The sequence below is a fragment of the Pseudopipra pipra genome, chromosome 7 (genome assembly GCF_036250125.1).
Source record: "Pseudopipra pipra isolate bDixPip1 chromosome 7, bDixPip1.hap1, whole genome shotgun sequence".
NCBI classification, from domain to species: domain Eukaryota; kingdom Metazoa; phylum Chordata; class Aves; order Passeriformes; family Pipridae; genus Pseudopipra; species Pseudopipra pipra.
The window spans coordinates 13814572-13840014 of record NC_087555.1 but is presented as its reverse complement, the minus strand read 5'-3'; the positions used below and the strand labels follow the sequence as shown (position 1 = coordinate 13840014).

General features: G+C 37.8%; 1 protein-coding gene across 7 annotated transcripts in view; it reads left to right on the top strand.

Annotated features, from left to right (window-relative positions):
- Window positions 1-25443, top strand: part of PARD3B (par-3 family cell polarity regulator beta) — a 406048-nt gene that overhangs the window by 9205 nt on the left and 371400 nt on the right. For 6 of the 7 annotated variants that reach the window (XM_064660627.1, XM_064660625.1, XM_064660626.1 and 3 more), the window contains exon 2: window positions 16113-16214. In XM_064660627.1, the coding sequence (XP_064516697.1) occupies window positions 16113-16214 (102 nt within the window). Of the gene's footprint in view, window positions 1-16112; window positions 16215-25443 lie in introns of those variants that run through there. The other variant, XM_064660630.1, reaches the window with a different exon arrangement.

Sequence of the window (25443 nt, the reverse complement as noted above, 5' to 3'; positions counted from 1 at the left end):
GCTGTTAGTGGAAGTGTTGGCTGCAGGCTGATTTGGATACAGACCTTTTGTAAGTGATGAGTTTCATGAATGAAGAAGACAGTACATGACCTGGAACTCAGCTTAACTAAGTTCTTCCTCCATAGCTTGTCAGAACTGCATGTGCCATCTAACCCTGCTGTTCCTGCCTAGAGGTAAGTTGCAGAACGTCTTTCGTATGGACCCCTGGTTGAGCAACTATGAAAATTTTCTCTCTGCCAGCTGCAACTTTTTTCTATATGGCTTTCATGACTATTTCAGTAAGGATTTTGGTGGAGTGGTTTCATCTCAGAATTTTTTTTTGATCAGTCCTAGATGCTAAACCCCACAAACGTGGGACAGAAATACAGCAGTGCAGAAGTAGGGTAAGCAGTAAAGAAGGCTACTTGTCAAGGTGATGTTGCTGTTCTGCAGCAGTTTAAGCTTAAAACAGATGAGTTGTACCTTTTCTCTTTCAGAGGTAGTTGTGCAATGAAAACTGTCCCTCAGTCTGTCCAGGACAAAACCAAGTGACTGACTTCCTCTGGTCCTCTACTCTGTGTTGTACTTCATCATCAGTAGATTGGATGATTGTACTGCATCTCACCTGTACAATTTATTTTAAACTGAAACAAGCTTCTGCTTTTAAAATACATAGTCTCAAAGTTTTCCATTCACTGCTTAAGTTATTTCTTTAAAGAGGTTTTCTTTAATTGTCTTATTTTTTTATTTGAACTGTGGGTTGATCTACATAAAAGCCTGTATGGAAACCAGAAGTCATACAGGATTTTTTTTTTTTTTTTTTTGCTGAGTAAGGACTCCAGAGGGCTTCCTTTTAGGAAAAAGAAAGTTAGTATTTATTAAGCTTGCAGGAAAAAAATGAGGCAAATATAGTATCGCATCCATCAAATATTTATACGTTGTGAACTCTGAAATGCAGTTTGCCTCCAAACCACATTTCTTCCACTCATACTGGTTTAAAAAGTTGTTGGCTATAACAGTGATTTTTGTAAGGTATAATGATTTTTTTGAATAAATAAAATGATTGGTTACAGTAAGTCAACAATCTATTAGATTGTTTTTACAAGCTGGCTTATTTCTTACTGAGTATGAGTTAATTTGTGGAAATGTCTGTTCTAGTGTGCAAAAAATGTAGCATACATTGCTTTGACTCGTTGACTTCAATTGTATTTTCTTTAGATTACTCACTATACTGAGATTTCTATAGAAATTGTCTGCCTTTCTCTGGGTTGCCCCCCCTGCCCCTCCCTATTCTATAAAATAGGTTAGAACAGTATACTAATATGAAATTAACTTTATTTGCATATTTTTCAGAAGTCTGTTTATCACAGTTGCCTTATTTAACAAATATGGCATATGTATTTTTTTTTAGTTGATGTTTAAAATTTGACTGTCATCTTCTGTTTCTGGCACCTCTCAACCTGTTCTTTGTCTGCTCAAAGAATACAAGACTGGAGAGGAGATCACTCCCTTGAATTGAATCTTTTCATGCTGTATGTGTGGTAGAAAGACTTGCTGAAATATTTCAAGGGCTGAAGGCAGTTAACATGCTCAGTTCCTACAGAATTAGGCTCATTTGAAAAACTGAGCTGCTGCCAATTCACAGTTAATTTTCCCCTGCTGGCTCTAATGAATATCCAGAACAAATGTTTCAGGAGTTCCTGGCATTACAAGCTACAAGAAGAAAACTCCCTAAAGAGCTGGAAACCTGAAATAGTTGTGTTGGGTGACAAAAAGGAGAAGGTTTATTGACATTTTAATGTTGTACATAGAGAAAGGCCAATGTTTGCATAGTAGTAGTCATGATGCAGGTGTTGTTTAGATTGTAATGAAAAAGGAAGATGAATTTTTTTTTGAGGGGAAAAAAAGTAGATATGTGTGTGGGAAAAAAAAACATTAGGGTTTGCCCTGTCAGTGGTAAATGATGACTCATCTATGTGAGGCAAGACTAGCACTCAAAAATCTAGTGAAGTTTTCTGGATTAATATTTCAGGAGCAGTTATTTGGATAGCTCTCAATCTGCTGCTGACTGATGGGAGGTGCTAACTGTACCTGAAAAACCCTCATAGAAACCACTCCACTGACTTTGTGAAGAGCAAAATTAAGAATTAATTTTTGCTCTGAATACTCAACGTAACTCAGAAATGCTTCAAAAGAACACTCATGGCCTGTGCATTTTAAATATATTATTTCTGGGGGTGTTTTCCTCCTTATGATTACTGCTGTGTTCAATCCACTTATTTTTTCAGAACTCTCAACAAAACATAATTGCTCTAAATGCTTATCCTTTTCACATCCTCACACTTGAAGTAAGATGGATCAGAGTGTGCCAGTGTTGGCCCCTTAATCCTTGAGTCAGGAAAAATGTTGGCTTAGGCCATTTTCTGTTTAAATTGGATTTTGTGTGTTGTGAGAGAGTAATTGCCACAAGTCAGAATTTGAAAGGAGTAGATGATTTGCTTTTTTTCGTTTGGGGTGCTTTTTCTTATTAGACCTTTCATGTATTATTAAAAATTTAGTGCTAAAGGTAGACTGTGTCCTCCTCTTGTCATCCTGGGTCTCTGGTAGCTGTACTTGAAGTGTGTTTTCTTGTTTTGCTGCAGCAACTTTTACTACCATTTATCTTTGAATAGAGACTGGATACATACTTTGGTTGTGTTTATATATCATGAGTTTTGAAGTCATGTATGTATAATATTCTTTCTTGTCTGCAAGAATAAAATACATATTGCTATAATTTCATTAAATGAGCCATATTCACAGATGTTAGGACAACACTAGGTAGATTTTTTTTTTGGTAACTTCAGATGTTCCAAATGTGAAATACATCTGGCAGTATGCACACATTGTCTTGGTGTGACACAACTGTCTTTTTGAATGCAGTGAAAGTGGAGGAGTCTGGCTCATTGTTCATAGTGCAGTTCATTAATGGCTGTAGATACCAGACGAGCCTCTCACTGAATGGAAGTCTTGGTCAGCCTCTGACTCTTGCCTTAAGAGTTTGAGAATAAACAATATGAAAAAATACAAACAACCAGCTTCTTTGCAGATGGCTGAATGCTTGGTGTGTCTTTATGTTTAACTGCCATTCAGATGTGAATGCTGTGGTGATTATAAGTGTCTTCCATTTATCTGGTTTGAAATGATCCCTTTTATGCATTGTGCGTTTAGAGATTAACTGTTTGGCTTATCAGCTGGGATTTTAGGGTAGAAAAAACCCCACCCAACTCGATGGTGTAGCAAAATCCAGGATGTTAGTGTTCATAAGTAGACCAGACAGTGCAGGTCGTAGCTCCATGTGCCGTGTTGCAGACAGTGGTAGTTTTGAAAGGGGTTGTAGCAGACTATGAACATTCTGCAAAGTGGTGTTGCTTCAGTTGAGAAACATCTTGTGCATGATAACTTTCGTACTACTGGCTTTCATTTGTGAAAAAATGTTTTTCTGCAGTTTGGGGAGAAAAAGTTTTATACAGGAGGCTTTCTGAGATGTAGTTTCTTTTTGGGAATAAAGCTAGATTTAATGTTTAGACTGTGAGTTTGAGTCATATATTGTTATGATGTTTTAGATAAGTATGTGAGTTCCCATAGAAATATACAAGCTACAGTTTAATGATCAAACTGTTTAATATTGTTGTAATCTCGCTAAAGCTCACTTGAGGAATTTTCAGGCTTTTTCCCTGTTATTTTTTTTTTTTGTGGGGGGGAGGGGGATTTTTTTTTTTGTTAGGTTGATTTGTTTTGTTTGTTTTTTGTTTTGTTTTCCTTGTTTAATTTGGTTTTTTGGTTGGTTGGTTTGTTCTGTTTGTTTCATTTGGGTTTTTTGTGTTTGTTTGTTTTTGGTTTTGGAGCCTAAGCTCATAATGTAAGAGATGCCTTTAATAATGCAACCAAAGCTGTTGCAGGTTCTGCAGGAGGCGAAATCACTTACTTTGTGACCATTAGACCAGCAAATTCTGATGTTATCATTTTGTTCTATTAACTGACAATGGCTGTGTCCTTACTTAGCAGCCACTTAAAGAAGAGAATCAACTGCTTCATTGCATGTGCTGGTTTCCTTTTTAGGCACCACTTGTAGTGATAAAATGTAGCGGAAGTAGATCCAATTACTTTGCTGAAAAGCCTTCAGCATCTTGTGGCTGAACTTGTCACTGACCGGCTTTCTACCTGTTTTTGTGTGTGTGAGTTGGGAAACAGATACAATCATCTCAGTTAATGAGAAGGGAACTGTTACTCTGGCAGCCCTATTGAGGCCGGTGGGTTGTGATAAAACACTCCTGTAACCTGGTTAGCCTTGAGCGTTCTTGCGAATAATGGCTGTGTTCGGTCCCGTTTGCTGTAGGCATTTTCAATAAGTCTTTGTTTAATTTTACTTCTCGTTTCTGTTGGTGCTCGAGCATGGCATAGTATGTGGAGCTAATGCATGTGGGATACAGTTCTGGAACCCGAAGAGAATGGATGAGGTAGCTGAGTGAAAAATGAATTGGACTCATCTGTATCAGTGATGGATGGCACGAGGCTGCAAATGAAAACTGAAGTTATAATGGCATCTCAGGACTGATGCAAAATATATGCAAATGCAGCACTTAATCAAGTTGGCTTACCAGCTGTTGTTTTCATTTTAAGTTTATTGTGGGGTCGTACTGACTGGATTAAAATTGTGTAGGGAGAGTTTCCGTGTGACCCTCTCGCAAGCTCTGGATTGGAGAAAGTTGCTGCAAAACAGTAACTGGAACATGTGCCTCAGGTATCATTTCTCACATTTGGACTGAATGTCTCACTTGACTTACTTAGACCTCCCTGTCTGTTAGATGTTTTTCAGTAACTTTGATTTTGCTTTGCTGCCTTCTTTTTTCCTTTTAAATCTCTGAAGCTCTTCCTTCCCAACTCTCTTGTGATTCTGTTTTCCAGAAGACACTTGGAGAAGCAGGAGAGCAGTCCTTTTTGTGCTTTGGGACAGGGGCAGGCAGGCAGAACCCTTCTGCACACTAGTGATATTAAATTTCAGTGAAAAGAGTAAATAATCTCTCTTCTCTGTTTTCTATCTGGCCAAAATCCAGTTCATGAGGCATATGGCATAAAGTTTTGATGATGTGTTAATTCTGGCATGTTCTGTATTTCAGTCAGGTGAAGGTGGAAGTTGTTCTCAGGAGCCTTGTTTGGGTTTCATCCAGTTCTGTCGCTTGGCTCTGCACTATGATTAGAGGTAGAGGTTGTTTCGGCTGTTCATCAGGTGTATTTGCTGTATCTTGGAAGTCAAATACTAAAATTTATCAACATTGTACTATGATAATCGAAATTCTATTAATATAGCATGAAATGTAAGAGAGATTATATAATAATTCCCCCAGTGTCAAATTAACCTGGTAAATATTTTTATTATTTTTTAAACTTCCTTCTCATTTTCTTTCAAACAATAGTCAGAACCAGTGAAGCTGACTGGAATTAGAGACAGTGCTTGACTGTTAGTTGTGCCTTCAGAGTATTCTTGACCCGGTCGTTTTTTTCTACTGAGAAGTAAAGGGAGAAGGGAAGCTGGTTCATTCAGTATTTCATGTGAGAGCAAAATGTCATGTAACAGCATCATCTAGTACAGACCTACAGACCTTGTTCCAACACTTGTATGGTTGAAAATCCTTTATTTCCCTCCTTGCACATCCCATTTCAAGTCTGTAACTTTCCCCCACCACCTTTTCTCTTTTTTTTTTCTTTTTGTTTTTTCTTGTAATGAACTTAACTTCTGTCTCAAAAGGACTATTCTTACATCTTCAAATACTTCTAATGCTTTGGGTGTTTAAAACTACCCTGGCTGTCTCACCATCTTTGTAGCCCTGGGCCTATGATTGTCCCTAATGGCTTGATTTTTGGAGCACAGTCACTGAATGTGCTGTGAAGGGTCATTATTTTCTCTGAGTGAGGAAAGAGACCCCAGATCCACACTTCATACTTCTCTAAAGAGAGCCATGAACTGTACCTGCTAGTATGTGTCAGAGAGCATGGAGAGAACTGATTAGAGTTGAGACTGGTGGGAATTGGTGACATTGCTGAAAAGCACCATCTTTGGACATGTGAGAGGTGAGTGGTGGCCTGGGTGTTGGCTTATCTTACTGACACTGCAAGGCTGGCAGTCTTCTGGCAAAATTCCTCCCCAGCCTCAGTCAGTGGTTGATTCATGCAGGAAATAAGATGGTACTGCAGCAGAAAAGTCCTGCTGTTTTCTGTGAAATTCCAAAAAATACCTTATGGCTTCCTATGTGGAATTAAGGATGTACTCCTATAATTTACTACTGGCTTTTTCTCACTCGAGCTTTGTCTAAAGGTCAGTTTATGCTGAAGTTTTACAGGATTTCAGCATACCTGATCTGCATTGTCTTACAGGCATTTGTATTCTGCTCTGTTCGGAGTCTGGTGTTACTCAATCACATCTTTGAAGCTCACAGCTGCTCCTGATAAGCAGTGTGGTGTCAGCTGCAAATGCATTAATCATTTTATCAAAGGAAGGCCCAAGCAGTTGTAAATAAAATAATCTTAGATGGTTTGTAGATGCAGGACTGAAGTGCTGGCTGCTCTTGCTGTAGGTGCTGAGCCATTTATCATTTGTTTTTCAAGATCTGGTAAACTTCAGTGCCGAATTTGTCACAGAGTTGGGTGAATTTACAGTCAGCCTCTTTTTTTTTTAACTGTAGCTGTACTGAATGGTTTGAATTTAAAGTGTCATCAGTTTTAGTTGGCAAAATAATAGTGTTGTTCACTTAACCTGGACTTTACTTTCGAAATACAGTACTCTTATACATGTGCCTCTCTTACTTTCTTAAGTTTCCCCCCCCCTCATTTCTGTGAGAAAAACGTGGCAATTTGAAGGAGTAGCTTTATAGTTCTGTCTGCTCACTTTATGTTGGATTTTAAGAAATCATGGCTGTGGTCCATTAGCCCTCCCAGTATTACCTTCAGATAATTAAACAAAAAGCCAGACTCAATGCTGATTAATTATTTGCTAGGTGCCTGGGGCTGTGTAGCAGTTTGCTTATTAGCATAACAATACTATTCTGAATATTGTAGCTAATATGTGACACAGAATTTGGGATATGGAAGTTAAAGCCTAAAATGTTGTAGGTTTACTTAGAGATGTTTTGTTATTTTAGACAGGGGGGAGTCTTTTGTGTATCTGCATTGTTGAAGCAGTCTAGTCTAATGGACTTGATGAACTAAAAGGATAATTTTAGTTTATAGCTGGAGATCAGTTTACACTTGCATTCTTACATTTGTATAACTATCTTGGATTCAGTGCCTGGCATACAGTGTGCTCCAGTTTCAACTGAGGCTTTAAAAAGGAAGTTTATTAGTAGTTGTTACAATGCAGTGTGTAGACCTCTGTCTAATTGCATCTCTCCAGCTCTCCTGGGAAAACCAAAGCAGGCATACTTCTTCTTCACTTGAAATGATCTTCTTAAGTGTTGGAGAGTAGTGTAAAGGTTGGCTTATGTGATCCTCTGCTGATGTATTCTCTATGTCATATTGTATTCAGACAATATGCAGACAGTGGATCATGTTGAGAGAGTGGTTTTCATTCAGATTCAATATAAAATCAGAATTCTCTTATTTTTGAAGGGTTCCAGTGCTGCAAATCAAATCAAAGCTAGAGTGTTAGTTAAAATAATCTGGGTCATTTTGGATTTATATATCTGTGCTCTGACTGTTGAGAATTCCATGCTAGGAAGGTATCAGCAGCTTTTTCTGTTTTCCTCCTCAGACCTGACCTGGAAGATGGGTATTTTTCCCCCTGCATATTCAACTGCCAGTATAAACCAACTCTCTCTTCTTTCTGCTTTCTGATGACAGTGGAGTTCACTAGTGAGATGAATAAATACCTTCCTGGCCTTGTGAAAAATGAAGGCTTTGTATTATCAGTACATAGTCCTATTAATTTCTCAAAACATAATCGTTTAAAGATGTCTAGAGAACAAGAAATATTCTAGTCCCTCTTTGCAAACACTGTCTCTGAGGGACAGAAGAGGTTCCCTGTCCTTCCTTTCTGCTGTGACCTACACTTTGTAAGCGTTGATTGGCCCATGCACCGTGCTCCCTTTGCTTTATAACCTGTCTGAGGAACTTTCACTGTGCTTATGTTCTGTGCTTTGTCTTCCAGGATCTCACAGCAGGATCTTTATCTTAAAATGTGATCTGGGACATGTTTATCAGATGAAACTGTGTATAACCTGTGTGCCTTGTTGCTTGTAGCACATCTTCACCTTGAGAGGTCTCTGATGCCTAAGCCTGTCTTGCTGTAACGAGGTGACTGCTATAAAACCAAAGGTTTACCAGTTACAGCTAGTCAAGGAAAACACAATGTGTTAACTGCATAAGTGTAAGAATGGGAGAAGAATGAGTTTCATACATCCAAAATGAAGTTTGATGTCTAGTGATGTGAAGGGAATAGGTGAAGATGACAGAAAGAAGTGATTATCAGTCCCTGGCTGTTGTGTTCTGACTGGTAGTTATAGTAATACCTCGTCTCATTAATTTCTCAGGGCATAATAGTTTGAAGATGGCTAAAGATCAAGAAATATTCTGTGACTAGGGATTGACTAGTGATTTTTTTAAACCATTTAGGGTGTCAAATAGGAAGCTGGTGCTGAGCTATACTTGTGCTGTGTTAGTCTTATTCTCAACACTAAAAAGCAGTTATGCATTTTGGTTGTCAACTGTGCCTTGAAAGGACAAGGGAAGATTTTCCTGCCCTTTCCTGGATGGGTAACAGATATTTTGTCACATATCTGTGGTAGTCCACAGGCCTTATGCGTGAATTGTTTGATTGTCTTTGTTGTGCTCTTTCCACTTCCCTCCTAAAGAGCCAGCAAGGCAAACAGGGTGACCAGACTTCACAAAACCTGCAAGTGTACTGAGATAAAGCCAACCTTTGTGACAAAGATAAATTTGTTTCTATACTGACCTGATCTGATTAGTTCCCCTTTTGACACCAGGCTTTTAGCACCCTCAAAACCAGAAACTTTTGAAATCGAGTATTTAAAGTGACCTTATGTAATTTTTTTTTCAGAACTCCTTTCCTACTTTGTAGTTGCACCATTTGGCTGCATCACATCCAGTTGTGATTTAAAAAAAAAAAAAAAGCTTGGGGGAGGGATATGTTTTTCTCAACTGGTGTTAAAAGATAAAGTGAATGAATCTGAACAAAAATTTAGTGTGTGTGAAAATACATAGAATGAGATTTAATTTTTTTTAAAAAATAGTTTGTTTACATGGAATAGCCTCCTCTGCTGTAGTCTGAAAGGGGGTTTTCTAAACAGTATGGGAAGTTGTTTTGAAGAAAACAATCTTTGATTCAGCTCATACTTGAATGTTTAATTTATTCCTTTTAGGATGAGCAAAGTTTCTTCTGTATTATCTTACTGTGTGAATAAAACTTCTTAACCTATCTGAAAATCAAAATATACTTTAGCCAGAAGCAAAGCATCATGGATATATTATTTAGACTGGCTTTACTTCCTGTAATCATGTTTTGGCATAAGGGTTGAAAGCTTGTTAGTCAGCCCTGCTAAATTTACTGTGAAAAGCAAAGAACTTTGTCTTCTGTGAACTCAGAAGTTTGATTGCTTGGAATGATCTTCTTTCTGTTCTCTATCACCCTCAGTTAAGGTAGAATTCATCTATTAAGACCCTTTCTTGTGTGGCTTTATTTTATAGTACTTCATTTCAACTGGAAGACAGAGTAGGAAGGATCTTTTACGGTCACCTTTCTCAGACTATTTCTATTGCCTGATTTTCTGTAGTTTTATTGCTGGAAACTTAAAAGCAGTTTCTCTCTGAGCAGGCTACCTTGTCCTTTGCCCTTACCTCAGCTTTAATTTCTGTCTTTGAGCTCACTCAGTACAGATCTTTCTTGAATATTAATAACTTGAGAGAATGTGTGTCACTCCAGCTGGTAGAAGGATATAAAGAAGTTTTATCTTTTCTCTAGCATCTTGAAGCATTTTCACTTCTAATGCAAGTAGATTCAGACTATTGGTGAAGGAGAACAATAATACTGTGGAATACACAAGGAATTTTTTGTACTGTCTCACTGTGCTGTTTCTCTTCCTTGTGTTATCTTGAAGGTTTCTGCAGCTTTTGAATTTCTAACTGGAAATGGTTGGAAATGTGTCAGTTAATGTTATGCAGTTGAACTATAGAGCTATGAAGACAATGTAATTAATTCCAGGTAAGAACTCATTTTCAACAGCGAGACCTAGAAATGTGGGCTTGTAGCTTACTCTGTTGTACTGTAATGCAGACTAAACTCTGGGAACTTTCTGAGCAGTGGAACCTAAATGTTGGTTTTTCTCTATTTTTCGAAGTTTGTGAAAAAAAGACCTAATTTGTACTCATGTATGTCTATCTGCCTATCTATGTATCTATGTGATGTATACTCATATACTTCAGACAGGGAGGCTTATTCTGATCAAGTCTGTTCTAGGAACTGCTAAATTCAGTGAATGTCTGGAACAGACAGGGTGTGATGCTTTCTTTTTTTTTTTTTTTTTTTAGGCTATCTCTTAGGACATTCAGGTGCATGTATGTTGTGTTGTTGCTGAGATCTGACTGTTCAGCTCCAGATCACTCTTGAGAAATCCCTGTGACAGTGGCTGAGGAATATGTAACAGCTAGCAGTGATAGTATGTAGTGTGCAAACACTTGGTTCCTGATCAGCTCTTGATTTTGGAAGCTCAGTGTTCATATTGCCATAAAACCAGAGCCCCGCTCCTACTAGGAGTGATGATGGCAGCCCTGTTGGTGGCAACTGAAATGCACTTTGCCTAGAAGTGCCACTTCAAGCTTGTTTGGAGGTGGTTTTGGTACAGGAACCCAAAGTGCTCAAGGCTATTCTAATTCAGTGATAAATTTTGAGGAGGATTTAGAGATGAAATTTGAGGCTGTGACCAGTCTCATCCATCTGTTCCTCTCCAATTCACTTTTTGTGCTCTGCTCCCCAAGTTGTGGTTTGAGAGTAACTAATACTGAGTGCTGTTTGGCTGTGGATAATGATACACCATGTAGCCTTAGAATGCTTATAGAAATCATTAAATACTTCTTAATATATTGAGGTAATAGATCACATTGCAATATATAATCTAAAAATAATTGAGTGGTAGAATAGCTCTCTCTTACTGACCTTAACCTTGAATATCCCCTTTATTGGAAAATAACTTATGATTGTGGGGGGTTTAATCTTACTTTTACACTGTCTAAATGACAAGAAACAGTGTGGCCAGAGGCCAATCCGTCCCCCCAAGTTTCACCTGGCATTTACTCGGTTGCTGTGGATGTGGAGCAAGCATATGTGATTTCCATTTTTTAATACATCCTTTTCTCATGCTATATTTCATTGGTCTGTTCATTGTAGTGAAGCATTAATATGGAAGTGCTTCTAAAATATCAACCTGAGAAGCAATTGTGGGGGCAGTCTAAGTCATTCCTACTGCTGAATTTTTTAGTGCATCCTATCGTTACTATATTTAAATTAAAAACTCCAATATAGGGTTTGCAATTAATTTTATGCATTCTGCACAGCAGAACAAATAACAGCATCAAACAATAATTAATTGTGAAATCATTAAGTGGTGGTGTTTATTTGACTGATGGTCCAGCCAAAATGTGTTTAAACTTGTTAGGATTTTCTTGCTCATTAACAATCTGAAATATGCGATATAGACTGCAACATTTATTAAGTATGTTGCTTAGTTTTCAGAAAAGTAGAGTGATACTTTTCTATCTGAGTATGGAACAAAAAGAGTCAAGAATACTCCAAGTTTTTGGTACACTAAAAATGTGAATCCATAGATGTATATTAAAAACTAACAATAAGTGGGAGTCTTTAATTATAGACTGATTGGTCTTTCACTTGAATGTGTGTCTTGACTGAAAATAAATGCATAGAAGAATTCTTGAACCTATTTTAGACTATTTGAACAGTGAAGGTGTTGCATTAGGTGTAACAGCTAAGTTAGGATTCTGTGACAACATGAATGTCAAACCCACTTTTTAAAATTTATGTCACTGCTCTGCCTACATCACACTTGTGCATTCATGTGACCCGGCTTTAATTTAACATTTGGTAAATATTTGCATAGTAATTCCTAAAGTGTTCTCCCACACATAAAGGAAATGATGGTAAACAGCTTTTAAGTGGCTTGATATTGAACACAAACATGACTTGCAGCCCTAAGGTAAAACACACGTTAGAGTAACTGTTCAATATTCATTTGGCAAGTGCTGGTATGCATTACACCAGGTAACTTATTCAGACCTTTTCTTTACATATTGAGATGTTTGTTGTGTACCTCAGCTGAGAGTTATGTACTGTGCTGTAAGAGAACTTCTCCCCACTTGTGATATTAGGATTTTTTTGGAACCACAGATGTGTTTTCTTCAAGATGACCCTTCTACAGGAGAGCATTTAGGAGCCGAGGTAGATGGTTACCATACCTGAGTGCTGCCCAGAGCTTCCAGGCTACCCTTAGTGTTTTATTTTCACAAGAGGCCCATTCTTTTGTTTTTCAAAAGTAGTTATTTCTTTTTAAGTATATGAACATTCAGTGATGATGGTTAAGAAGATACTGTGAGGAATCATTCTAGACACTGTCATTCATTAGAATAAGACTTCAATCTCAAGCTAGAAAAAGCTAAAAACCCAACAAACAGTCAGTTAAAACCCCAGGAACTTGTCCTAGCATTTTAGAACATAGTTATTTTTTTTTGCTTTATATTTCATTGTTTTTCAGCAAATGCCTTCTCAGTAAGTATGTCCTTAATCTCTTCCCTGACTAAAAATGGGGTGTCATCTTATCCTATATTGATTTGTGAACTGAGAAATCCAGCATTTTCTGCTTTCAGCAGGTAAGAAATGTTATTTCATTGAAGCAAACAAATGTGATCTGGGCCTGACCCTTCACATGTGTAGCTCTGCAACAGCCTGTCACCTCTGTTGCTGCTCTTACTGGGTTCTGACTTTCAGACCATTCAGAAAATACCAGGCAAGCAGAAAAGCCTCTCTTTGGCAAGAACTGCAGGGATATACTTTATGAAGTACAAAGTTACTCTGTTACTTTGGACGTGCAGTTTCCTGCCTAGGAGTTTTAAGACACATGGCAACCTGAAGTGTTCTTGACACTGTTTTTGGTTGTTGTATCTTAGTAAAGCATAAGAAACTTAAAGTAAGACCATTCCTTTCCTTAGCAAGTTTCATTTTCTCTGATAATGATTCTACCTTGGATGTACCACAGTTCTGTTTTGGACCTGTTCTACTCCTTTTGAGCTCTAAATAATGTGTAAAACACGAGTCTGTATGTGCACGTGCACGTGGATGAAATGCTGTTTGGGACTTTGGATACTCAACTCTTACATCTGCTGGTGGATAACAGCTTGTTTTATTTGATGAGTTATCTAAAACATCAGTGTTTTATTCAGTGAAGCTGTCTAGACTCTTGGTGGGAGTAAAGAAACATAGAGAAATTGATACATAGATTTTAGGTGTTTGTTTTTTTTTTTAATAGACACTTTGTATCCAATGCATGGCAGTGTTTGGAGTTCACCCAAAAAACAGAAAATGTTCTCTGAAATTTCTTTGGAATGGGTGAGTGATTTCGCTGGTCAGATGTTACCTGTTACTTCTGTAACTGTCCAGAGGGAATTTCTTCCACCTAGGCTATCTAGTGGTAATTACTATTTGCCTCATCAAACAAATCTAAAAAGCTCCCTGTCCCCAGCATGTGTTTTTTGACTTTCAGGGTTGAAGTTCATGTAAGCTCATAGAAGCCAGGTTCATATTTGTATTTCTGAAACAGCAAGTGTTCAGTCTTGCTGTAGTCTGTGGTAGTTATTGTAATTGAGGAGTCCTTGAGATCAAAAGATCACAGTGTGTTCATACTGTGTGTACCTGAGTCAGACTGTGTGGGAGCAGTACCTAAACCATTAACAGGTATTTTTCTTGGAAGAAAACTGAATCCTGTTCTGGTTTAGTTCCTGTATTTCAGTGTGAATTGTCATTCCTGTCACTTAAAAAATCTTTTATTGGCCACACTTGCTTCAAAAGGTCAGTGAGGAATGGCATCCTTCTGTTCTTGGGGACTGATTTGGAGACTTTCTCTTGATACAGCTGGTAACAAAAATCATTAAATTACTGTATTTGTTGTGGTCCAAAGTAAGGTAAGGTTAAGAATTTGTTAAGTTCAACATAGTTTAGGGTGGCTGTGTGTCTTGAGCTTGTGTCCTGCCAGTTTGCAGCATTCTGTCGAGAAAATAGAGTTTTTACAGTAATTTTTTCTTTGTTTCTGTTTCAGTGATACATCCGGGTTGGGGCAGCTGCTCAATCACAAATAGAAGTGAACACTGAAAACAAAATATTCTGATCAACTGTTTATTTTTTAACTTGAGCTTTATTCTATTTACAGGATACTTAAAAAGCGTAATACATATAACAGGTTTTAACGTATCTTCAGCCGAATGTATTAGTCACAGATGTTTGTCTGATTAAGAGGAGTGAGTTTCAAGTGTGCTGTTTCAGTGTTGCTAACTATATGAAAACCTTTTTGGTTACCTTAGTTAAAAGGTTCAGGAGGAACATTAATAGATAAACCAAAATCTGCACCTATCTCTCTGCCTCTTTTTTCTTTCCTCCAGCTTTCATTTCTGAGCACAGTGTCATTTGCTATGGACCATCCTTTTGGCCAGTTTGGGCCAGCTGTTCTGGCTGTGTCCCCTCCCAGCTTCCTGTGCACCCCCAGCCTTCCTTGCTGGTGTGGTGAGGAACAGGCACGGCTTTGATGCTGTGCAAGCTCTGCTCAGCAATAGCCAAAACACCCGTTATCAACATTGTTCTGCTCACACATCCAAAACATAGTGCTGTGCAAGCTGCTCTGAAGAAAGCTCACTCCATCCCAGCCCAAACCAGTACATGTCAGTGGAAGAACTGAAACTAAACTGTGGAAGGTATATGTGTCAGAATAGGAGAAACATTTTGTTGAGAGTTCACCAGCAAAGCCGATTGTGGCATGATGGGCTGACCTGCTGATAATGCTGGTTGTGGTGTGAGGTTTTTTGGTTTGTTTTTTTGACTCCTGCCTTTTGATGATACCATAAAAAAGAGGCCTAATCCAATGTATCCACATCTGTACCTGTGCTCCTGATTTATCTGCTGTCTGCATAAAATGATGGCCAAACTTACAGAATCCCCATAAATAAATATGAAGTAGAGTATCCCTACTGCTCAGGGACTTCATTACATGGGACATACCCAAACTAAAGATGAAGAACTTGATAGTCTATATAGTGTTGTGCTTCACTTTGCTTCTGAGAACTGTGATCTAACTAGACTTGACAAGGAAGAAGGGATTGGAGACACAGATATATTGATAATATCAATAGAATTCTTAGGATTGCATATTGTACATCAGCAGTGGTTGCTTTTCGTTGTCCGTTTCTGAAACCTTTCTCAAAGCTATGTGTGTGCCTGCCACTTTCCTCACCCTTAATTTTAGCATGTTCTGGCCACTCTCCATAATGTTTGATGGAGGACTCAAATATGCTTTATAATCTTAACTAAGCATGTTTTCTTTCTTCATCATGCTGTACAAGATGTACCAATAGAACACAGCCTGATCTACCTCAGAGAAAGAAATGATGGGTGTGTTTCATATGTCTAAAATTATATGTATGTACCACCCCCACCCCCAACCTGTCAGGAATGGTGCATCCATATATATGTATATAAATTTATTTATGTGTTTGTGCTGATAATAACCAAAATATTCCAACTATAAAGTAGTGTAAAACAAAGACAAGTTATTTTTTATTAACTTCTTATAAATTACCTATTTAAATTAAGCAAGAAATGATAAGCAAATGAAAATGTATGTTTTGAATGTCTTTTGAACAGTGTTCTCTAGGTAGTGTCTTGTAGTTTTTGTTCATGCAGTGGCTCCAAGCTTCTGCCTTGTGACTGTAGAGGGAAATAGGTGAGGAGCAAGTGGGATACAAAGCTGCTTTGTCCAATAGCACTGAAATCATACAAGGTTAGGTTAAGAAGTCTTGTATTTATCTTACAGGATCCAACTTCCTGGGTAAATATTCACCACCTGGAGTATACAGATGGAGGAATCCTGGACCCAGATGATGTGCTGGCAGATGTTGTGGAAGACAAAGATAAGGTAGAGCTTGGATGAAAATGTTACTTTGGCTTTTTGATGTGTCTTTTCAAACAACTAATGCTACTTTCTCGTTTCTTGGACATCTGGCAGGTGAAGTGGGTGTTAAATATTTTTAAACATATCTATCCATAGGTGCTATATTTCTGTGCTTCTGGAGTAGAAGGAGGGAGTGGGAAGCATGACCAAAGCAGTGAAGATAATAAGAGAAGCCTAGCAGTTCATTTAGAATTTAACCTTTTCAAGCAGTTCTGTGTTTCTTTTTATGCCTATATTAAAATAGAATGGTGAATGAATGTGAGCTTTGCAAGACATTTTTTATGCCACTTAAAATATCTTTTATAATCTCTTCCTTTGCACAGAATGAAGTTTTTGAGAATCATTCAAATGTCATGGTTGAGTGTGACAAAATAAACAGACAAATCCTGTGATGACAAGAACAGCTGCTTCAGCTGTGTTAAATTTCAGGAGGAGTTCCCATGATTTGCTACTGAAAGTCTAAGCAGGCCAGTTATGAATTTTAAAAGCTATGAGTCTCTAGCTTTCAATTCAAATTAAGTAGATTTCCTTTCTGGATAGAGAAGTAGTAGCTGCAGAGAAGCTCCTTTTAATTGTTTTGTAATTAACAGAAAAATTTAGCTTTGAGAAACTAATTGGGAACTTATTTCAGCATAGAGGAGGAGGGGTATAATTTATAAAACTTTGCTGATTCTATTTATTTTCTAATAAATATCTAGGAAAAATATCTAGTGGCTTGAAACTTAAGATCCAAATATGGGATATGCCTGTGCTTTTAGACAAATAGCTTTGTCTATTTGAAGTGCTGGATGCTTTATGACTTAAAAAATAATTCTCTATATTGCAAACAGAATTGCTAGTTTTGTATGCTGTTCAATGAATACAAAGTGCAGCATTTTGGTTATGATTAACAGGATGCTGTTTCTCAATACCTTAGAAAATTGTCTAAGGTGTACTTCACTGTCATTTTGTAGTGGTTTGTGTGGGAATTCTTAAAAACAATGGATCTCTGTTAGATATATATTCTTTTTATCACACTTGTGTTTCTTACTCGTCCATATTTACTGAAAGTATACTTAAAACACCATAGGACATTTTTCCCGGGAGTATTTGGAGACTAAAAGACTGGGTTCTGAATTTGACACCGCTGTGTATCAAGGATAAGACCATAAGCATAAGATTTCATAAAATGAGTTATCACATCAAAGGGAAATGCATTACTGGTCTCACCAGTTCATGAAAATTAGCACAACCACCCAGGATTTCCTCTATTTGAAGTACTGATGAGCATTAATTTTCAGAGTATTTGCTATGCAATCCCAGTTTTAACTTGTGACCAGAGCCTTTGCTATACCTTGTTGGTGGGTGTCACTGGTTGAGTTTGTGTTGCTGATGAAGATTCTAGTTCACACACAGCTGTAGGTTTAAGCTTCTTCAGTTATAACAGTGCTAGGTGAGACAGCTTCTGAAGCTGCCTTGAGGAAAACCCACTGGAAAACTGGGATCTTACTCTCTGAAGTGGTCTGAGGTGTTTTAGGAATATAACAAACTCCTCAGCTTCTCCCTGTGATGTCTCAGTTACATGTGATGCATCACTGTCATCTTGTCTTCTTCAGAATGGCTTGGTGAGACTGCAGCTGCAGTGACAAATCGGATTTTTTGATTAGAGTAGAGGAGAATGATGTAAGGGATCTACAGGTTTGAGAGATCGAAGAATGCTTTCATTTGAGAGTGGAACTGTGCCACAGCGTGTGTAAGGAGCTGTCCATGCTACCTACTGACGAGGTTTGGTATGATCTGGTAACAAAGAACCAGGCCCAGAAAAGGCTTACAAGTAGTTTTGATAGTTTTATTGTGTCCTGTTGGGCTTCGAGCCTTCACCAGTGTTATTTCACACTGAGAATCTCGACTAGGGGATCTTTAAGCTCTTCAAAAGAGGGGAGGAGATATTCAGGTCAAACTGACCTGCAATCTTGTTTAAAGTCCCTGGATAGATGAAGGAATTTTTGGTACATTTATCTGTGCACTGCTTGTCTTTGGTTATGATTATCTGTATGTGTGATAAATGAATAGACCACAGCTTTGTTGCTCTCTTGTCCTTGTCATCCTTCCTTGTGCATCCAAGCCAGTAATGTAGTTTCCCATTAAATCAGTCACTCTCTATAAAAATAAGTATTGCACTTAACCTCAGTGCCTTTAACCAAAGGTGTGTTTGGCATTGCTGACCATCTGGATCTTCTTCAGTGGCAGAGGAAAGCTGATGCTTTTTTAAAGGGATATAATCTGCTCTAGATTGTACTTCGATAGCAGTAAATTAACAGTTTCTTCAGAGGAAAATGTCCTTGTAATCTATTGATTTATTTCACTGCGACAACAAAACAGTGAGAGCAGTATCAGATATAATTTGTTTGGAATTTCAAAAGCTTTTGACAGTCCTTAACAATAGACTGTTCAGGAGGCACAACTACTCATGAGGTAAGCAGCAAGTGCTGTGGTGGGTTAGTGAACAACTGAGAGGGAACAAAAAGATGGAATAAATGGTTGGTTTCCAATACTGAAATGATGGCACTGGGATGTGTAATGCCCATTATTGGGAGTGGCAGTGGTTTTGAGGTCTGTTTATGTTAACTTCATGGCTTCCTCTTGAACTCAAAATTAAAGTTCAGCAAATAGGCAGTGCAGTGGCTGATATTAATAGTTGTCAATGTGCAGTTAAGAGTGCTGGAGAGGGTGGCTTGCTTTATTTGCATATAAAACAGGTCTAAAGTAGTATTATATTTGCTTGGTAACGTGTCATGTGAAAATGCTTTGGAAATTCTATTTGCTGAGAGTCCCTCTTGCCACTGCTGCTTCAACAATAACTTGTGTCCTGAATTGGGTGTCAAAGGTAGTTGACGTAGTTTTGTAGAATAGCTTTAAAATAGTTTGTTTTCACTGGGTTATCTAGCAATTGGTTCGTGTCCCAATAATCTGAATGATGGATTAATTAAAACCCCCGTATTTTGTCAGTTGAATAAAAACATGCTGTTTAAATTGTCTTATTCTAATGTGTTGAAGCTATAAATGGAGTCCTCTTCGTAAGCTGCTCTTAACAGATCTTCCACTTGAAATGACTTTTTTTGAGGAAGAAAATGTCCTGAGAAAATATCTTAGCTGTGCAAAAGATGGAGTGCAAAGTGTTTCCCTTCATATTACTCTTCTTGGTACATGTCTTAAAGGCATAAACTTAATGTACCATCTATATTCCCTCTGATTTTTGTTTTTTAAATACTCATAAACACCTGGGGAGACTAAAAGTATGTCATGAAGGCCTGTGTTAAGCTAAAACTTGCTTATCTTATAGGAAAAGTTTCCTAGATCAGAATAGTTCTGCTTTCTGAATTCATATAGAAGTCTACAGGGAAAATATGCTTTCTATCAAACTTCTTATGTATATATATGTTCATATTTTGACAGGAATAAATACAAGCAAAATATGTTTATGGGTATGCCTTTATCAGCAGACCCCTTCTGAAGTAGGTGATGGTCTGCTGTCAGGCTGCTGGATGGTTTTTGTTTGTTCAGGTTGTCTTGTTTTTATTTTGGGATTTTTTTTTCTGTTTTGTTTGTTTGGTTTGGTTTTGGTTTTCTTTTTTTGCTTTTGTGGCTTGCTGTTTGGTTTTTTTTTCGTTTTGTCTTTCTATGGCTTTTTTTGGGTGTTGTTTTGTAAGACTGTACTTGCAAGGGCAGTATTGCAGTTGTTACAATTCGGCCTTCAAAGCTGCTGAACATTTGTGTAAAGATACATTTCCTGATCAGTGCTGCTGGCAAAAGATGTAGGCTTGTCATCCTAGAAGGTGGTGTAGGTTTAACCTCTCCAGAGACTGTTTCCAGTTTCACTGCTAATAGTGGGAGAGGGTTTGTGGTGTGAGGTGTTTTTTTCAGGAGTGGAAGGAAAAAAAAAGACTAAGTGATTGGGATGGGCACTGTGCTGACACTGAAATAGCTGGATGCCAACATGATCTTAGAAATCAATGTTTGATTGGGAATCTCCTCTGTTAAATATAGGTGACTTGTGTTTTTTAATAGTAACAGAAGCTTTTGAAGGACACGAAGCAACATCACTGAAATGCTGAAACAGTGACACTGTTTCTAGATTTGTAGTGACTGTAACTGTCATTTAAGTTTTGTAATGATGATATCAAGTAAATGGTATGAATTAAGTGTAGTTCAGATACCTATTTTAGCTAAGCATTTAATGAAATATTAAACAGCGCAATCACTGAGTTCTTTCATCTCAGTTCACTATGAGCAGAAATACAATATCGAGAACACGTGTCTCCTGGGTGGTCTCCAAATGCTAGAGAAATCAGCTGCTGCCTGTTCAAAATGGTTGTGGGGCCCATGCATGCTCCTGGTGATAAGCTCAAGATCTGGCTGAAGTTTTCGTAGAGGATCCTAAGTAACTCTTTGAAGCCTTACTTCAGACAGAGGACTTTACAGGTAGCTTTAGTTTCACTGACAGTATTTTGAGTGTGAGGCTGGTTTGGAGAAGTTGTTTCAGCAAAGCAATAAAAATGAAGCAGGTGTGAACTTCAAGAACGATGTAATTATACGAAGGAAATGTCTTTCCAGATACATGACAGACATGTTTTCTGTCAGTGGATTCTGGACTTTTCTGTTGTCTCCAGGCAGGTTAGTCACTGGGAGTAATGGCTGGCTGGGATTAGCACTTAGAGAGCAGTTATTTTCTGACCTGAGTAGACCTCCAGGGTAGTCATTTTTGCTGTGAAAGTGATTGCACACTCTAATGTGCAATGTGTATTTAAATTACGTTACATTGAGCTAATTCCATCTTTGAACAGCTTCTCTTGTATTCAACCATCAAATTCCTCATGAAATGGAGAAGGAAATCAGAGCTGAAGTAACCTTTAGGTAAGTACAGAAACTGTGACTGAAGAGTAGGAGGTGATAATAAAAATTTCTGCATCAAGTTGAAAAATGGCAAAATTAAGTCAGAATGAAAAGGAGGCTAGTGGGCAGAAATATCTTGGTAGTTTGAAAAATAAATGAAGTACTGTAGTATTCTGAGGGAATTTCTCTTCATGCGGAGTTACAGTTTGGTGCTTTAAAGCTTCCCCTGCAAGTCAGTGGTAGAGGCCTCTGTGCTGGTTTGTTTAAGTTACCTTCCAATGTGTCAACAGAGCTGGAAAACATCACGCTTTACAGATCTTTTTGTTGTATGGTTTGATTCCCAAATACATGATCCATGCAAGTAATGCATACTTAAGTTGGAGAAATGTTGTTCAAACTCTAGACTTCTGTGTAATTGAGCTCTCTAGGGTTTTTGTAACTTTCTGATAACTGGAGTGCAGAATAGAGCCTTTTTTATTCTTCAGTTTGTTATGCAATAGTATATTATACTTGTTTGGGAAAAACATAGCAAGAAATGTAAGACTTCATTACAGCTGAGAATTTTTACCTACTGAAGTATATGCTGCAGTGGGTTTCTTATGTAGAGTCCTCTCCATTTGAGTCAACTTTCCCCTGGAGAAGTTTAAAAAAAAAATCCCTTTTTTGTGAGAATGTGAGAGTTGTCTGGTAGCACAGAAAGCGGTTTAATAATGTTTCATGTAATGTGGAGGTAACATTTGAAGTGTGCAATAGACACAGGACAGTTCAAAGTGGTGTGTTAGAACTTGGATGCTCTGTGTCATTCATAAAATCTACCTCAAAAAGGCATACATCAGAGAAGAAAAAATTACAGCTTTTCTTCTTTCTAAGGTGGTTCATATTGCTCTGGACTAGAGTTTTGACACTCAGTGTTACATTTAGTTGATTAATACCATGGCCAAGTTATTGTTTTAATGGGAGTGCTTTTACTGACTGTCAGACTGGTGGCAGCAAATACAGGCTTCAGGCTTCTGAGACTTAGTGCTTCTGGCAGAGTCTTGGTTACACTTCAGAAGTTTGAATGCCTTGTTTGAAAAACTGGTGTCCAGAGGCAGCCAATTTTGATGTTTAGTTCCTTACTGCTGAGATCAAAAAGCCTGATATGCTCAAGATGAGGAAAATGAAGTTGCAAAAATTTGGCAAAACAAGTATGTAAGGGCTGATGTTCTTTAATTTAGTTTTAACCTGTTTTTTTGTTTGCTTGTTCTTTGTTTTTTTTTTCCTACCCCTCATATAATTTGTAGGTTGTGGTTAGTATCTCTGCCAGAATATGTGCAGCTATTTGTCTCTGTGAGTCTTCCTTACTGCTTCTGGTTTTGTATTCATATTTTGTGGTTTCAGTAATGAGATCCTACAGACAAGCAGCAATCTTAAAATTTTATTAGCAAAAGGATAACAAGTAATGCATTCTTCTTTCAAACCCTAAATTGGTCAAAATTAAAATGGATTTAACTACTTCTATTCTGAATAACATGTTTACAACCTCCAAAAGTATAATACAGTCTTATCGTCTTTGTTACGTTTAGAGTACTGTTTCTTCCTTCTATATACCTTGTAAGAAGTTTCAGTCATAATTTCCAATAATCAGAGTTATTAGGATATGAAATTGTTGTTGCTGACAGTATTTGTTTACTTAAATATTCATAGCTAGTTCTGAGTGTTGCAGTTATAAAGACTAGACAGAATTGTGAATAAAACCTCCATGCAACTTCTGTTCTACCAAGGGAGTCCCCCTAGAAGCTCTTCAGGTATCTGATAATGATCTGATAATCCCTCATGTGTCTACAAGGAAGGGAAGTCTTAGAAAGGGCATATTTTAAATGCTGCCTTTGCTCTTTTTACACCTTAAAATATGGAGATGTGAGACATAGGAAAGTCCAAGAACAAAACAGGGTATCTGTCCTTTTGGGCTGCGTCAAAGGAAGCGTTGCCAGCAGGTTGAGTGAGCTGTTTCTCCCTCTCTACTCTGTTCTCATGGGACCCCACCCAGAATACTGCTTTCAGGTCAGGATTCCTCAGCACAAGAAAGATGTGGACCTGTTGGAGAGGATTCAGAGGAGGGCCACAAAGGTGGTTAGAGGGATGGAGCAACTGTTCTCTGAACACAGGGTGAGAAGGTTGCGCTTGTTCAGCCTGGAGAAGAGAAGGTTCCAAAGAGACCTCATTGCAGCCTCCAGTACTTAAAGGGAGCCTGTAAAAACAAGGGAGAGCGACTTTTTACATGGACAGATAGTGATAGGACAAGGGGGAACAGTTCTAAACTGAAAGAGGAGACGTTTAGATTAGATAGCAGGAAGAAATTCTTTACTGTGACAATGGTGAGGCACTGCCACAGGTTACCCAGAGAAGTTGGAGATGCACCATCCCTGGCAGTGTTTAAGGTCACGTTGGATGGGCCTTTGAGCAACCTGGTCTAGTGAAAGGTATCCCTGCTTGGCAGGGGGATTGGAACAAAGGCATTGGGGATGGGGACATTGTTACAGAAAAACTGTAGGCGTTGATCCGCTGGCCCTTGGATGAACTAAGTTGGAGTTTTGTTTTTGCTATTGACAAAATAGTATGCACACCAGTTAAGCTGCAGCTGATTTAAAAAAAAAATGTTTTCACGCTTTTCAGGAAGAAAAAGTTTCGTGCCATTTTGAGCCAGTGCTTGTTTAGGAAACAGATGTCTGATTTCACTCTTGTGTAGTAGGGTGTGCTGTGAGCCACCATATATATATATATATATATATATATATATATATATATATATATATATATATATATATATAAGGACATTTTGGTAGGAGTTAGTCTGTTTATTTTTGAAGTGGGATCTGAACTGTGAGTACCAGGGAAAGGGGGCAAAAAATCACTATCATTAGTACTTACTAAGCAACACTTTATTTCAGTAATGCAGTTTCTTGTAGAATACAGATTATGAAGCTTTGCATTTTTATGAAATTTGTTTTAATTCCTTGCTGCAGAGGTGCCATGCATTATTCAAGATTATAAAATGATTTGGATTTCAGGAGCATTTGGATTTGCTGATGAGGATTTCAAGCTGTGTAATTATGAAACTGTATGCACACGGGTTGGAAGTTCAGAACTCGTTAGCGTAATCATTAAAATAACCATTTTTTAAGTGTGGTATTACGTTCCAGGGTGTGCAATTACACTATCATGTGCTCCTGGTTTTACTGGAAGCATTCTTGTAATAAACTGCAGGTCTAGCAATATGCTTCATGATAAGTTCATAGCTTTAAGAACAGACACCTGGTCAGATGTTACTTAGGTTATTAAAGAAAATTTAGTTTTACAGATTTAGAGCCATAACACAGTTCCTGTATGCATTAATCAGCCTCCTGTTTATCCTAGAAAAATGTATAAGCTTTTACATATTTAGTGTTATATAATGTAATTTTTCTTAAAATAGAAAAATTTTCTTGGAACATATTGCAAGGGTTACTTATTTCAGCTCTGCCTAATTTAACATAGTGTGGGAATAAAGGTTCTTACCAGATGGACTCCAGAGTTTTAGCTTTTTTAGTGTAATTTGTGTTTGGACATTCTGAACTGTGACTTCTTTATCTGAACATCTGTAACCACCAGAGTTTTTTCCATTCGTGGTAAGTATTCCATTAGTTTTCTCAGATAAAAAAAATAAATAACTGTGACAGTGGGTCTGTGACACTAACAGAATTCCCACTAGTTTTGGAATAAGATTGCCTATTTAAATGCTAAAAGGGGGATTTTCAGAGTTAAAATCCTCTTTATGTAAGAGAGGGGAATCTGAAACTTGTGCTTTTCTAATTTGATTCTCTGTTGATCCCTCTATCTGGTTTGTATTTTGCTTTTTCAAAGAGTATTAAAAACATACAGCAGGCAGAATGTTTGGACCCGGGTCACTTAGTTTTTGGGAAGTATTCAGCTGTGCAGCTGTAACACTTTCTCTCAACCTGAAAATGTGTTTTGTCATCTGGGCACTAAGCACTGGAGCTAATTGGTGGTCTGACAACTGAAGCTGTCTGCGTTTCTACTCCTTTCACAATGAGAGGGATGGGGGGAAGGAGGTCATTCCAAGTGCATTTGGCCACAAATGGAGGTCTGAATGAACATTCAAATGTCCTGATGAAAAGGAGCTTAATATCTCTTTGTGTAAGCATAACCTGGTGGAAGACTTATTCCTTCTTAATGATTTTCGTTGATGTAATAAATACTTGGAATTCTATATGCACATGTTGATGCTTAAGTGCATATAAGCACACATGTTAATGTTTACCAAGGGAGTGATATGCATTGT